The sequence below is a fragment of the Rhopalosiphum padi genome, chromosome 3, assembly GCF_020882245.1.
Source record: "Rhopalosiphum padi isolate XX-2018 chromosome 3, ASM2088224v1, whole genome shotgun sequence".
Lineage (NCBI taxonomy): Eukaryota > Metazoa > Arthropoda > Insecta > Hemiptera > Aphididae > Rhopalosiphum > Rhopalosiphum padi.
In genome coordinates this window covers 54,213,628-54,231,500 of record NC_083599.1, presented here as the reverse complement: position 1 = coordinate 54,231,500, position 17,873 = coordinate 54,213,628, and the positions used below count along the sequence as shown (strand labels likewise).

Genomic DNA, 17,873 nt, shown 5'->3' with positions numbered 1-17,873 from the left:
AATATTGTTATTTATAAGTATATTAAACTTATATTTATTGTAACACGTTCTAACTAAAGTAAAGTCTTTAAATTTTAATTAAATATTAATATTTGTATTTTGTACTTGCTGAACTGTATACGTTTTTAATTAATAAAAACGAAAATAGTTTTCAAGTTAGTATTTTGTTTTCTAGAAAACTAAAATAACTACTGAAACAACTCCACATAGGATCCATTAAAATATTAACTTGCATCTTTAATAACAACCTTAAGTTTAGTCTGTCTTAAAATTGCCCGAAATAATAATGTACCTACAATCCGTTAATTAATATCGTTTTATCTTGATATAATTTTAAAGATTTAAAATATATTTTTTCATACTTGAAACGTCAGAAAAGTATACCAATCTTGTTCAACTTTCGTTTGTAGTTTACATAAGCTATTTTAAATTAGGTAAGTACCTTGAAAGTGATACTTTTTATTAGATTTATTCCTAATAATCAACAGTTTTAGAAATAGATTATTATTATGATCGATTTCTTTTAAAGTGAGGTAAAAACAATTGTATTACGATATTAATAACCCTTCCATTAATCAGAGTAATGAATAGTAATTGTTATATTTTTGGTTTGAACCAATACAAAAAATACAAAAAAAAACCAATAATAATTAAATTACCGTTGGCTATTATGTCCTATTAACGGTCCGTTGCCTACTATTAACTTAACTAGTTTTTAGGATAATTAGAAACTATGTATACATGTAACACTTACCTCTAACTTGGTCATACGGTAGCTTAACTCAACCAATCGTTTAGTACCTAACAAATTCATGGCAACTGAAAGTTTAAGCGCTTCGTCGAACTTAACGGTGGCTGCCGAATGGAACACAATAGATACGTTATTAATTAACGTGTTTTGATCCAATGAGCTGATGCCAAGTTCGTATTTAGTGACATCACCATTAATCGGCACTAATTTTTTTAGGGATTCGGGTTGATTTTTCCTCACCCAATCAAATATCTAAAAAGATTTAAAAAAAAAAAAAAACGAAAAATTAAAATACCAAAAAGTTTCAATTGCAATTTTCAAACATTACAACGAGTACCTACGTAAAAAATCAAATACCTATTTATGTATAATATAATGTCAGTTTATTGCCAGATTATTTTTCTAGTTAATTTCCAGCTAAACTTAAAATATTTTGTATCCACTTTTTTAGTTTTACTTTTTAATAAATTTAATATCGAAGTATCATTACGTTTCGTATAATAATATTATTATAATATGTACATATAGATACAAAATATCAATATTATAGTTGTTTCTTTTTATTATGTATATTCATTTTTTCATTTTTATTTGGTAATCAGAAAACACGAAATAATATAGTTTAAAAAGATTTTAAAGTAATAGGTACATTAAAAACTAATTAAAGTGAATAAGACTGAACACAGGCCAAATATTATAAGTGGATATAACAAATCAAGAAAAGAGCTTATTATATTATATGACTACTAAGACCTTAATTGGAATAAAAATATCAACGAGTGCTGCCAAACACTGAGTGTTATTTTCAAATTTAGCACGCGTTTTGAATGAACTATAATATTATATAGATCGTAGTCTATTATTTTCACTATTCCCGAATCAATTTAATTAAAACACGAAAGATATATTAGATGCTCTTAGTTATTTATAAAAATGTTAAAGGTACACATGCAGCATGCTACAATGTAGTTATAAATTAACTGTGCAAAGATGAAAATTATTTGTACATAGTGTGACATAAACCGAAATAGTTACCTAATCGAAGAAATAAAATAAAAATAAAATAAACATTACGATAAATGTATATACAAAATTATTACTGTAATTATTGATATTATAATTTTATTTTACCGCAGCGTTGAGTAGTTGATCAAGCCTAGACTTGACGTCATGGCCTTGTTTAGGCCTGATTAATAGGTATATACATGCGATGTTCGGACACGAGTGTAGCAATTTTTCTACCAACACCTTGCCCATGAACCCTGTGCCACCGGTGATGAGTACATGTCGACCACGAAAGAAGTCCGATATCGGGCTGGACGTGCTGGCCATTTTGATATTTTTTGCAGCACAACTGAAAAATAAAAATAAATTCAAATATAATCGTTTTGTATTATTTATCATATATCATTATTATGACTCTGAATCAACAAATAATACGAAAAGCAGTAGTGGTATGCCGATGATTATAATACACAGAACGAGCGACGTAGGGTAGATATTGTTTTCTCGAATAATAAAAGAGTGAATGAGAAACGAAAAGAGCGATAGACGGTGAAATCCTTTTATATCCTTTAATAGTGGCATTATATGCGTGACGTGCACGTGGCGCGTGTGAGAACTTACACCCTCCGGATCCTCTGATACGAGACCACTCTACCTATACATTAGTCACTCGTCGACGGTGACGGAATTCTGACGGTGAATCCGGTGCGTTTTTGGATCGGCACAAAACGCATTTCGGACGTTGGCGGCCGTCCCCGAGGTTAATCGGAGAGATAATAATACAACAATATAATAATACAATAATATTACAATAATGTGGGGTGAACTTCACGAGTTCAAATCATAGAGAAAAAATCACCTACACATATATCTATGGCAAATATATATATATACAAGATAATAATAACAATAATAAATATTTACTGTTAACGATAGTATCGTTGTCGTTGTCGTTAATTATACCAAACAGAGATGGGTGGTCCTCTTGGATGTGGTAAGACGAAAAAAAAACACGACCGCGGACGGATATGACGGATACGAGACTGCCGCAACGTACCTCAGTGTACGACTTGTGAACCAACCAACGCGCCGATGGACGGTTGGACGAGAGCCGACGGCAGGACAACACGATGCGACGGCGACTACGACACTCCACGAGCGGTACACAACGTGACGATATGTGTGTGTGTGTGTGTGTGTGTGTGTGTGTGTGTGAGAGAGAGAGAGAGAGAGATAGATAGAGAGTGCGCGCACGCGCGTTCGTGTGTGCGTGTGTATGTGTGTGTTTTGCGCTCGTGTGCGTGTAGATACGCGCTGCGCACCGTATGGTGTAGCGACCGTACAGCTGAGGCCTGAGAGCGTCAGTCGTCGCCGTCGCAAACTGCGGCCAAAGTGCGCGTGCGTGTCGCGCCTTGTGTCGGTGTGTGTCGGCGCGCGCGTATGTGTGCGCGTACGCACTCACGACCCCATCCCGGCGGCGGCGGCAATGGTAATTCGATAAAGGGGCGGGCGCGCTTGCCTTCCCACGTTCCACCGTGTGCGAGCGGCGGCGGAACTGGAAAAAAAAAATCGGAGAGCTGCCGTGCCTTCCCCTCGTTCGAGTAACGTCGCGTCATCCCTCGCCGAGGTGGCGTTGGCGGTATCTTCCCCTATCGTGCCATTCGCACACCACCCCCGTGTCTTTGGGCCCATGGGCCTAGCGGTGGACGGCTGTAGTGTGGTCTCGGCGGAGGAGCGACACGGTGGGGGGTGGATGTGGGTGTGGTGGTGGCGTCGCGGCGTGTCGATAAATCTGTGGGTGGCAGGATAAAAGTATGTGTGTTTGTTTGTGTGTGTGTGTGTGTGTGGGTGCGTATTTGCGTATAGGTAATACTGCGTGTGTGTGTGCCCTGAGACTGCGAATAAACATCTACCGCCGCGCCGGTTAATCTGTACAGTGTTGTTTTCGCGTACATCGCGGCGCCCGCCGCCGCCTCGGTCCCGTGATATGAATAGGAAGGTAATAGGTGTAGAGGTGTACGGGAAACGCGGAAAACCCGAGGCCGCCACCGCTGTCTGGTTTTTTAAAAACGTCCACTCGGCGTCGACGACCTATAAGTACGTTGTTATTATTATATGCATAATAATTATGCGTCTGTGTGTAATGCGTGTTGTGTACACGCTCATTATTACCGTGTATGCATTTATTCCTACTTCGGGGGGAGGGAGTGTGTTTTATATCGGTGCCGAGTTTTGTTTTCCTCTCGTCGCGGTTTGCCGAAGGGGTGAGAGAGTTTTTTTTTTTTTTTTTTGCTGGAACGCGGTCCGAGAGTAAAAGAATACTGCGACTTTGTATACGTAACGGTACAAAAAATCGACCCCGTTCCGGTACCCGCGGACTGCAGTACGTCCGAATGCCCCCGAAAGTCATCCCTCGACCCACAGTACTTATATATATATATATATATAGGTATGCGCGCTTCGCCAATCGACTATGATATAATATTAGTTACTATTATTACTTAATATTACGCCACAATCGCCTATACCTTTTACAATGTAACTATTTAAATATTTGTAAGAAATTTAACATCCAACGTTTATTTCTATCAATACAATATACTTTTGATACGGTGAATGAAAATTGAATGACGATAAATGCGATTTTAAATTTTAATAACTAGTAAGAATTTTCAATCAAGTTGATAAAATCATAAGTCATAAGTTCATAACTATCGTAGTTTTTGTTAAACTCTTTAAACGGTCTTTTTTTATTCTTAAAATATAAACATTTACGAAACATAATGTAAAACAAAGATCTAGTAAATTTTAATTGAATAAATATAATATTGTAATAATTTTTAATCAATATACCTAACATTTATTTGTATTATTATCATAGCTATTAATTATTTTGTAATAATATTTATTAGGACAAAAGTTATTGCATCCGAGTATCCGAATTGATATCCCAGGAAACTAAATCTAACACTTATTTAAAAAAATACCAAAGGAAAAAATATATACTTAAAATCAAAAAAAAAAAAAAATAGAATATAAATGGTACCTAATGTTATATTTTTAACTACTTAACTACGTGTATACCAAACAAATTAAAAATAGATAGAGTACATAGGCTTATAAGTTTGTAGATAATTCGTTATATTATCATGCAGTGATATCTTGTAAAATATAATTATAATTTATGAAAAACAATTATAGATTTTAATTTTATTATTCTAGAGAAAAATAGATCTTTTTAAAGAAAAAAGATATTATGTTTTATTTTAATATTTTCAAAAATTGTATGATATTTTTACTTTTTACAACCCCTATCAAAAAAACAACAAGATCTAATTTGCATCCAATTTGCTGCCCGATACCCTAAAAGTTTAAAATCAAAGCATTTATATTGCTCCAAAAGGTGATGACAGAAAAAAAAAATAATAACACATAATTGTAAAATCGATATATTCATCGTCGTTCCGCTAAGAATTTAAAATATTACATTTTAAGAAACATTAACATTTTTTTTTCAACGAAAGAGAAAAAGAATATAATACCATAGATACACTATAATATGTATTATATTCGTATGCAAATTTTATATTCCAATACCATGGAATTATTTTAATATAACTGCATTATATTTAATCCGTACTAGTATGATTTACCATATATTTCATGTTTTTTTATATTTTCGAATATTGTCTATTTTTAGAAAATGTGTAGGCACTTTTTTTTCTCAGAAAATAACAACTGTTGAAGACAACGTCTATAGTAATTATATATTATAATATTAAAATGTTCAAACAGAAATAAAAACTGGGCTGTATTTTTATTAATGCAGGTCCACAACTGAGTATCAACCAATGGGCCTTTGTAGGTCTTAATCAACTATATCAAGGTTTGTTATTAATAGTTAATAGTCAATATTATTATTAATAATTATAGACGTAATAATACTTATTACTATTAGATTAAGTTCAATTCAATTTGTTAACAAATTTGTTGTGTACCTATAGGTAATATGATATGTATTTTATATTTGAATTTCATTGTTGTATAATAGTTAATCTTATCTTCTTATGCCTATAATATGCAATACGAGACTATGAGCGGAATTCAACGTTATTCTCTCTCTACGTATCATAACTGCATGTCAATGATTTAAAAACTCAGACAATTATCTATATTTTAGTTATTTTTTATTATTATCAATAAATACCTTGTACAGTTCAAAACACTAACATATTTTTAATTGTATGACAGTAATTTTAAACCATGTTTTTGATTAGTTTTAATGCTGTAATGAAAAGTTTCTTCTTGTATTATTTATATTTTATAATCTAAATAATCAAATGTTTATTATTACGTATTTAATATTATATTATTTAAACAATTTTTTATACATAAACATATAAAGTTAAACATAATATACAAATGTAAATAAATATATCAGGTTTATATTAAATAATACTAACATTTTACAGTACGATGTATACATACATAATATTGTCAATTAGGTACAATAACAAAATATATTATAACAATTTATATTAAAACAATGATGCAAAAAAAAAATTTCAAAAATCATCAGGTTTTTAATTTATACACAGGTAACTTTATAAAAAAACATTATTTTCACAAAAAACACTAAAAAAATTAATTTTTAGAATTTTGTTTCAAGAACATACTATTTTAACGTTTTAAAATTAGTGGTGCATATAAAAACTGAGCGAGCGAATAACTTCACCCGGTTACTAGGTTCTGACATAACAATTGGTTTTTAACCTGTGACCTACTCGTGGTGGTTTTGCATATACAAAATCGAGGAATGTGTTCAACGTAAGCTCTCTGAGCGAGCGTAGCGAGCTAGTTACCCTGGTCGGTTTCTAGGGGCCAACAGAAGAATTGTTTTTACCCTGTGACCTACTTGTAATTGTTTTGCATAACAGTCAATGCATGTTTTCGATTTAAACTGTCCGAGCGAGTCTAGCGATCAAGTCTGGTATCTACTGACTACTATCTTGAACATATTATAGATTCTAACAAGGCGAAAAACAGAATTGTTTTTTACCCAGAAACCTACAAGGTAGTTTTGCATAATATAACAAGTACTGTATGTTTTCAAATGATACATTTTCCAAGTGAGCGTGTAGTAAAATATATATTTTTAGCTCTTTTCACAAAAATATAAAAATACGTTATTTTCACGAATTTTTGCACATAATTAATAATTAACAATAATTCATAAACAAATAATTTCTAACGATTTAAAAACAATTTTTGACATCATTATTTTTAAAATATTGAAATATGGTTACATAGAATGAGCTTGTAGCCTTTCATACATTTTTAAAAACTGTGATAAGCTCGCGGAGAGTGGGCAGTTATGATATTTTCGGATGGCCATCACTCATTACTTCATTAGTATTACGACATTGGTCTCCGCCGTTCGATTCACAATAATTCTCAATCGAACACGCTTTAGCATTTCCATTCCCGCTATATATATATATATATATATATATATATATATATATATATGTATATTATTGTTGTGCAATGCGACGAAATTCTGACAAAACAACGTCTTGAAAGGGCCTCTATACAATCATCGACCCGACCTAACAGTGAAACACTTCACCAATTAGCCGAGAAGTACATCCCCTGTGGCTCATAATGTACCCATGTTGAGTTATCAGGAATAACGGTGAACTGTCATCTATATTATAAGTCATATAATACTTCACAGATTCTTTGTAGGAATAGCGATAATTTAGTGCATCGTATGCATATTAATATTAGGATGCATTGTATTTACGTATAATGTATTAATCTATATTGTATAGGGTTGATGAAATAATCATTATATTAGGTAGTTTTGTATATTACCATCACTTCATATTATCTGCAGCGTTATAAATTATTATAATATTATTGTAATGGAAAACGTACCTATAGCTAAATTGATTATGGTTTCAGTGGTTCGAAATAAAAATATGACATAGGCCATTTTAGTCTGTATAACGACCGGTGCATGTAAATTACCTACTGGCTACTACATAGGTAAATAGGTACCTAATAAAATGACTTTACTTTTTTATTGGCCAAACTATAAACTATGACAGTAATAACTAATAACAAATAAAAGTATATTCATACATTCTTTGACAGAGTAACGCCCATCGATTTATGAAAAATATTTTTTTATGCTTATTATGATTGAATAATCGGCGATTATGTTTTACAGCAAATAAATAGATTTAATATAAAAAAATTAAAAAGAAACCATAAATTCCTTGTTGGTCTAAATAAATTGAAATTATTCAGTTACCTACTATGGTTTTATTAACTTAAGGTTTGATTTTCAAAACAAACACATAGATACATGCGAAATTAGTCAAATTTCAAGTAAAATGTCTATACCATTGAAATTAGCCGATAACATGACTAGAGTAATATTACAATAGTTATACCTAACACTAAAAATGAATTTAATTAATTAATTTTTTAAGTATTGAATGATTTTATAAAACATTTTAAATAAAAATATTGGCAGATTAATTAATATTAATCACTGAACTTTTTAATTAAATACATAGAAGTATAAACACTGCGATCATTACGTGTTTTGTAATTAATTTTAATTTTTACATGTACTTCCGACCTTGTTATTTCATATAATTAAAAAATTTATTTTCCTTAGATAGGTATTCATTAATTTATTTTAAACAATTATTATACTACTGAATTTAATTAAAATATTATTTTATATTAATATATATTTTAATTAAAACTAATTACTCGACTATTCATAAATCGGGTGATTCTAGAAATTATTTAACAAGTTTCAAAATATTTTTTAACTGCAGTTTGATATGTAAATGTATTTATAATCAGATATATTGATGTAAAAGATTGTTTTTTATCCTATAAAATAAATCTGACAATCCCAGATTGTCTTCAAGATGAGAAATTTACGGTGTTTAAATTTTAATGCAACTGCATATACTTTAAAAACAATTCACTTAGTAAATATGAGAAAAGGAATGTCCCAAACTTTTATTTCATCATTTTATTGACTGTGAATTAAACAATAAATTATTTTATAAAAAAAAAAAAAACTAGAATTTATTATTTCACTGTTGTTTTTAAGAAAACATCGAAAAATTAAAAAAAAAAAAAAGTATGTTGGGAGAAATGTGAAATTTATAGCTTTCCCGTTATGAACATAACCTATTATAATTCTTTTATATTTTGATTAAAAATTAATAACTCTAGACACTTCTAAAGTTTTTTCATTATTTACCTAAGCATTTCACAGATATAATGAAAAAATTAAAAGTTATAAACTTATTTAAAATATTTATATATGTACCTACAAGTATTATGAACTTCTTCATTTTCTTCGTTTTTTAAAGAGTACATTTTTAGTTTCAACAACTTATAATAAACCCACCTACTCATATTATTAACAATAATAATCCAATAAATATAATCCATGATATTTTATTTAACAAGAATAAAAGACATAAATATATTGAATATCAATAGGTATTTTTAAAATTATAATAATTTTGTATAAGCCTCAAAGGTTTAATTTGACAAAAAAAAAAAATAGTTTATTATTTAGACGTTTAAACTAAATGATAAAATAGTAGGTGCATCCACAATAATAGTATAACATCAATATAATTTCAATATTTCATCACCATCTCACGCTTTAAACCAAAAATAATATATTAAATTATATTTAGGTTTGTTTGGAATTTATATTATCTAAATTAATTCAATATGTGCATTCCAAATAAACTATGCTCTTTGATGTAATCCCACCCGAAATATCTGTGTAGTGGTTACTTGTTACATATTTACTTTTGTGTAATAATTCATAGAATTCTATAAACAGTATTCGTAAAGGCCAACATTGATTAAATGTATGACAGGGATATTATAATAAAATATGGCAACAAACTACAAAACCATCAAAATCAGAATGGAAAACGTAAAGTATAAATTGGGCCAAAAATATTTAATAGAATACTATAAGCGAACTGCATAAAAAACTTACAGTAAAAATAATTGTACACGCATTTTAATGCCTAATGGTACGTAACTTATATGCAATTTTATATTTCAAGTATATTTCTCTATGATGTGATTTCGATACCAGAGAAAATTTTCTTTATTTTTTTGTTTGTTATTTTTTTCATATAACCTTTTGATTACTGCATTAAAATATAATTATATACCTCACTGAACTGCATTTAATTTACTTTATTGAAAATTTCTATCATATGTAATGTAAATAAAAAGAAAACGTTTACATTTCCAATAAATTATCCTGGTGGCCACAGGTATCCAAGTAAAAAAGGATTGCATATTTAACATTTATTTACATTCATTTACAATTTGAAAAATGTTTTAATGGTTTTGAAATTCGATTTTTGATAAAGTTCAATACGGAAAAACGATAAAGTGCATTTTTTTAAACATCAATGCCTTTCAGTTTTTACTATAATTTACTTGACACGACTATTAAATTAATGTCCGGGAAAAGATATTTGACGAGGATTTATCGATTTTACCAAAACATACTATTTCAAAATATGTTACAATCATTACATTGTTTATACAGAATCCACTACGTCCATACGAACTATGTACTAACTATTTAAACCTATCGATTACACCATGTTTTATTTATGTCAAAACAGTTAATATTAGACGATAATTTAAACTGTATTATGATATAATTTACTAATATTCATTATGTATTTATCAATATACATGATATGTGTTATAATATAATATAATATAATATATATTATATATACCTACCTAGTTAATTAATTGTTAATTAAAAATTGTAAAATTAATTAATTGTTTATTAGGTACTAAAATGTAAGACAAATGTGTATAATAGTTTGATACAACTATTAATTATGATGATAAAGCATATTGTAAAAGGAGGTTTATTCATTGTTAATACTTCGTAATTATTTAATTAATTAATTCAAATTGATGTTTGACTTCAACCACATTAATTGTCGTATAAATTCGTTGTTATCTATGAAAATTATCTATTAATATGTATAATACTGTAATATTTGTTGAAAATTTTTCTTTGTTTATAAAAAATAATAATATTTATTGTATAATACCAAAAAGTTTCAAATCTCTATGATTAATATTTTTGAATAACAACTAAAAGTTTGAATATTAAATATTGTCAAATTATGAACATCTATCGCTTAATAAACAAAATATTTAAATCAGAAATACAAGCTAAACTTAATATAGTTGGATAATATAACATACATCACTGCTTCTAACACTTTAATAAAATGCATCGACGTGAACCACAACACAAAGATTTGAATGATTAAACCTAGGTACATTCAAAAGTTAGCTCCATTAAAAGTATTTATAGTATAGCAAGCAAAACAACCTCTGATTTAAAAAGACCAGAGATATCACTATTGTATGCTGCAAGACTAGCCAGATCAATAAATAACCTCGCATCATTAAACAATATAACCTTAAAAACATTAAAAAAAAATCAAAATTTTATCCAAACACCACAAATAATAAAAAGAAAAAAGACAATAAGGCCTCCGTGGATAAATACATTTAATATAAACACCGAACTAAATGTACTAATTAAAAAAAAACCACCAAATCTATTTACAAATATTTTCAAAAATAAATTTGAATCTTATAAAGAATTTCAGGAAATAATTATGGAGGCCACTAAAAATCACAAGGATGTAGGAATATTTAAAGTAAAAAATTATAATCAACATTTAAATTCCCAACGATATGCTTCATTTTGACAGCTGCTTCAGTTACAGGCAATTAAAGATATAAGCAAAAAATAAAACAAAAATGTACTAATTGACTCGCCTCACTATACTAATAAATGTAAAAAATAAACTCAATTTCAACGACTAGCACTCTAAATCCAAAATAAACTCGAAGTCGAAGAAGCAAAATAATAATAATAAAAATAATAACACAGTTTTAATTAGGTTACCTGAGCTCTTTGGAATAATTAATTGCGACATTTTAGATAAAAACTAATTTAACCATCCATTTACGCATTCACCTAACATACAATGCATGTATCTTCCATACATCGATATTAAATAAAAAATTAAACAAAACACTACTTTTTATGGTTAAATATATGAGTTAGTCACAAAAACAAGTTAAGCCAAATAAAATATTCGGTTATAAGATAAAACAGAAACCCAAATATAAGTATCACAAATTAAATGAAACTAGAATCAAGCCTATCAGACTAACATGCAAAATACTGACGAATTTTTTACTCTCCCGAATATCAACTATATGGCATAATTCCAATAATCAAAAATATATCAATAAAAATAGTTTTTGACAACCTTTTGGAACTTTGGGGCTACATTTAAAGATTAAAAATGATTAGTATTATTTTAAAATTGTTTAATAATTATTATGTAAAAATGTAACAATTTAACAGTTACAAATTAGAAAATAATGCAATTACAATTGTTTGAATATTTGATAAATATACTGTTGAACGTATATTGTTCACTATTTTTTCGATTTCTTCATCAAAATTACTTTTTCACGCTCTAAGCATAATATGGTTGAGGGAGATGATCATATGATTCATGTGTTCAACGTGATCGGTAAGGGTTATAAATTGTTTTTTCATATGAGAAAAGGCCGAGCTGTTCACACACATATATAATATATATATACCCAAACGGCAAACATACAATAATATTTTGCAGCTACATTTTTAATTTTTGAATATAATGAAGTAAGTTCAGCATGAAAATGTAAATACGATGGTTTAAATGCGTTTTTAAGAACATCTTAGCGCTGCAAATTTACGTATTATTTCCATTTGAAGCTCAACAGGAACATCGTCAACTTCGATATTAAATGGTTGGCGAGTAATTGAAAATATTGTGAACATAATCTAAAACCTCGAAAACAATTATTAAATTTGTATTGAAGTGTCAAAATAGATTCAACAAATTTAGTTGATGAAAATAAAAATTTCGACAATTCAAAAAGATTTTTACAAACAAGAAAATGTGTTAGTTCATTTCTTCAAAATGAAACTATAAAAGTTTCGACTTTACTTCAAAAGATTTTAAAGACCATATATAAAAATAAGTTTATTTTTACCTTTTAGTTTTATATTAAGTTTATTCATATACTCAAATGTATTAACAAAAATTGCCAGTATTTTATTTAATATGTATATAAAATATTCAATTTAATTGTTATTCTGGAGCCATATATATGACCATATAGAATAGTTGCGAGGGCCGCCGGTTGTCGATCACTGAATAAATATATTAACAAATAAATCGATTACATCAAAATCTGATTTAGTGAAAATAATTTTGTTTTTTTCACAATGTACCAACATTTTTATTTGTTATACATAAATCAAATTTATTACCGAAAATCATTCTCAACCTTTAGGATTTCAACAGTTTTTCTGCTCTAAAAAATTTCATCAGACACAAAAAAACACATAATTATTACAAAACCAACTTGCTCTACTCAGTTTCAAAATACATCATTGATGGACGTATTTTATTATTATGGTAAGTAAATGAACAAAAGGTTATATTTGCTACAGACTAGGCAGTGAATTTTTTAAGCTTTCTGCTCTCTGAAAAATATACAATGAAAATAATAATAATAATAAACTGCACTATAAAAATAATAAATTCTTTACTTTGTCCAAAATCTAAAATAATTACTATATCAATTTGTATGTATAGGACAAAAAAATCGTCTGGTTACAGCTTTATTGTAAATTATATAGATTGTTATTCAAATGATACATCAGGTATCATTGTGTCAATAATTATAAGTCTAAATGATATAGTATATATTATATATAATTAAATTATAGTACATTAAGTATAAGTATGATATTATTTAACAATTTAGAATAAGTGTTTAATGTTTTTCTATTATTTATTATAGATAACCTATATACATGGTACAGGATAAGAATTTTTTATTTCTATATTTTAATAATTAAAAATTAATTTTTCCGTGAAAATTGATACTTTTGGAAATAAGTCTTGCACATTGATTAATGTTTTTGCATGCCTTTGTGGGGGAACTCTCAAGTCCCAAGTTAGGAAAAATATTTATTATCTCTATACAATAGTCTTTTTTATTATTGTTTCAGGTCATAGAATATTTCTACCTCATAAATGGATCAATTTGTTTTATTCTTAATTTATTACGTACATGAAGAAGCCATAAAAGTTACCTTTCTCAAGTGTTATTACTCGACCTAGGGTGGGTAATTATTTTGAAATCTAATATAAATGACACGGAAGCATTGAAATTCTGTCTAAAACGGGCGTTAAAATAAGTTCACTCAACTATACAACTAAAGCAATTATAACCACTAAAATGATTAAATTGTAAATATTTATTTAAAATATAATTGATTAATTTTACTTAGAAAACAACTTGTTTGTGCATAATTTACTCCGAATATGCATTTTACTTAGTTTGGTTTACAAAATATATCCAAGAAAATTAACCTATTTAATCTAGGTAGCTTAAATAAAGGAAAACATTGACAAATTAATAACGTTGTTTTAAATTTAAATGTTTTTAAAATAATAAATTATTTATTAATAATTAAATGCAGGATGATTCCAATTAATTGATATCAAGTTCGAATACATCAACATTACATAGAAAAATTTCTTTAACATTTATGAAAAATATAAAATTTATAATTTATATTTTATACCATTATTTTTCAAATGTTCCATTTAATTTAATTTAATTTTTAACATGTATAATTAGCGTTGTGTAAGTTCAGCTCAATTATACATTTTCATACTCCAGATAACCACAACAATAAAATATCAGAAAAGTCACTTTGCTGTATAGTGAGTTTTAAATGTATCTCGTCATCAGGTAGTCATTGTATGGACATGTTCAACAAATTAATCATAAATCATATTATACTTAAATGATTCTGGTGGTAAAATGTATTTATATTATAATTAGTAATTTATTTCTCTACTTGCAATACACAATACATTAATGTGGTAAGTTAAACTAGCTTTTTAATTTATAACTTATTTCTAGTAAAAAACTTATGAGCAATCTTGCTTAAAAAAATTATTAAACCCAAATTATCATTCATCATTTATTTAGTTAATTATATTGTATTTCATATCTATAGTCAAAATACAAACAATGTCAAATTATTAAAAAAAACTTCACATTATAAATAATGAAGGTGTAATATAGGCATATTATATCAGTATTACTGAATAATGAATATAGAATATAATATAAAAATAAAATTCAGATAGTAGTCAGTAGTTATCGATTATTATATTAATAAAATGTCTTATGGAAAAAATACACCAAACAAATTGCGTATGTTTTTGTTAAATTAAGAATCTCGATTTTTAATTTCTAGGAAAATATATATATTTGTAATGAAAATGAGCTAATTTATATTTGTACGTTGGTAAGAATTTTTCATTTGTTAAATTACATTATTTCAATTTCAAAAAAGTTTGTTATTTTTATAACAGCTAAATATTCTCAAACAACAATAAATTGTGTTATTATTTTAATGTTTACAGAGTATATTTAAAAAATATCTGATTACTACGGAACATTGTACTTACGATAAAATAATTTAAATTCATCTAATTAATCAAAACTTTTTATATAAAATTATTGTACTATAAATAACACATTAGTTTCATTTTGTTTTTTTATACAAGATATATATAACAATGTAATCACGAGTTTATTATTATTATTATTATATCACAAGATGAAACAAGATTTATCCAATATAACTGATTCAAACAATAGAGTAAAAATTATAAAACAGCGCATTGTGGTTTTAATTAACCTGTGTACAATAATTTTAATTTTTTTAATTTTTTTAAATTTTTTTAAATTATATTAATTATTTTTTATTATTATTGATATTTATTAAACATAGACTTGACAACATTTTATCCATTTAAACATAGACCATAGTCAATCCATAAATAGTTATGGTTTTACAATTTTGCAATATTCTTTCGTTATTATATGTAGACTGTAGGAAACTATAATACTATTAAACTAAATAAATAAAAAATTATATTATTTATCCATGAAATAAAACTGTAACCATATGTTCAATATGACTCAATAATGATAATAATATATAAGTATCTAACTATACCTAACCTATAATAAAGCGATTAACGAACTTGTGAACTAATGGAGGTGAACTAAACCCGAAATCCGATATTAACAAGTGCTGATTGTGTGGCATGTCAAACATACATATATAACGCAAGAACTAAGTTGTATGATATTACGGGCATAATTAAATATATTTAATTGTAAGAATTATTAAATCAATTTCTAGATTTATCAACACCTTTTAATGCACTAAATTTCTAAAATATTTGTTTAAAAAAAAAATCTAATACTGAATATAATAATATTATCAGATTTCAAACACTAACCCCAAATTATAACACACGCAATTAGGCTTCACCCTTAAAATTTTTGATTATAAAACCGTTTCAATAATTTTAATAATCTACATAAGTTACAACTATAATATTATAACACTTATGAAAATGGATGTTTATATATCGTATGGAATATAGCCATGCAATTATTTTCATTTCAATTAGTGCATATAGTTTTTATTAAAAAAAAAAAGTTGTATACGTGTTAATAATTATATTTATTAGGCACAATGATACAGCTTAAGTTTGTTCGCTCATTTAAAACAAATAAATTCCGTAAATTAGTCAAAGACAGTTCTTACCTGGTAATCTCTGGCATATATTTATATTGAAATGAACGCGATGATTGTGGTAAGTATATAAGTCACCGACTAAGAAGTGTTGTTGTTGCGCGTTCTCGTCGACGTCATGCCGGTGAAATGGTTTGAAATTTGACTCGAAGCACGGATCGGAATGCACGAGGTATGACGGTGAGGCACGTGACTGCAGTTATACGGTCAGACGACAGCAGCAAATGTAAGTTTTCACTACGGGTACATATACCTATATAAAGTAGACCAACGCGCAGTTTAACGCGTAAGCATACGATGGGTGTATATAATAATATACTCCTATGATAATATTATAATATCGGAAGTCACTCGGTATGCGGGTCGTTTTAAGGGGTTACTCTGACAGAGGTGTATGATGACGAAGGGATGTTACATAGAGTCAGACTTAAGTTCGAACTCGGGTCCCACGGAAGAGGTAAAATATGATATAATATGCACGGACTGCAGCAGCGGACTAATGCGACGATGACAGCGACAACCACCGATCGGCGAGACGGCGAATGTGAAAAATCGCAATAACCGCCGCGTAGCCACTGCGAAAACCCTCGTCGACGGCTAAACCCGTGCTCACGATTTCGTCATAATATTATAACAATATTATACATGACTGTATTACAGTATCGCAGTAGTTTAATAACGAAATAGACGACCCCTCTTCCCTCTATCCCCACCGTCACTGTGTCCGACGCCACCACCACCATGATAGGTCGTCGTGTCTGTCTAGGCGCATTATTGGATTATTATTATTATCATTACTACTACACGTATATAATATTTATATATATTATATACATTTGTGTGTGCGTGAACCAAATACACCGAGGAATGTGTGGGCCTCACGCGATTATAAATGTTTGCATAAACATTATTTTGTCAGAAAAAAATAACAATAATAATAATATGATGATGATATATGGTGTCGTCGCGTTCCGGACAATCGGTGAAATACGAACGACACGACAGAGACAACGCTACAACTGCAGTACCAGAGCGACTGGCGCTCACAAAAAGCGCGCGATAAATTTAGATCAAGTAGAGAGAGGTATGATTTACCTACCTGTATAATTTTATTTATATATATGATTGAGTATATATTTAATCAAATAGTCAAATTTTTGATTGAATATTTAGTATGATATGATACGCTATTTTATTATCTAGTCATCGGCGGGACTGCGAAATTAAGAGAAAGACAAAAATAAGCAATAATTTTGGACTGAAGATCCAATACATTAAAATTCAGTTGATATTTTTAAATTA

At 28.3% G+C, this 17,873-nt stretch overlaps 1 protein-coding gene across 2 annotated transcripts in view; it reads right to left on the bottom strand.

Moving 5' to 3' along the window:
• The window catches only part of LOC132924166 (putative fatty acyl-CoA reductase CG5065), a 50,805-nt gene extending 33,608 nt beyond the window's left edge, over positions 1-17,197 (bottom strand). Inside the window, exons 1-3 of one of the 2 annotated variants that reach the window (XM_060988308.1) lie at positions 16,584-17,197; positions 1,883-2,105; positions 755-1,003 (exon numbers count right to left, since the gene is read on the bottom strand). In XM_060988308.1, the coding sequence (XP_060844291.1) occupies positions 755-1,003; positions 1,883-2,105; positions 16,584-16,600 (489 nt within the window). In that variant the 5' untranslated portion in view covers positions 16,601-17,197. Of the gene's footprint in view, positions 1-754; positions 1,004-1,882; positions 2,106-2,680; positions 2,944-16,583 lie in introns of those variants that run through there. The other variant, XM_060988309.1, reaches the window with a different exon arrangement.
• Between the last annotated feature and the right edge of the window lie 676 nt (positions 17,198-17,873).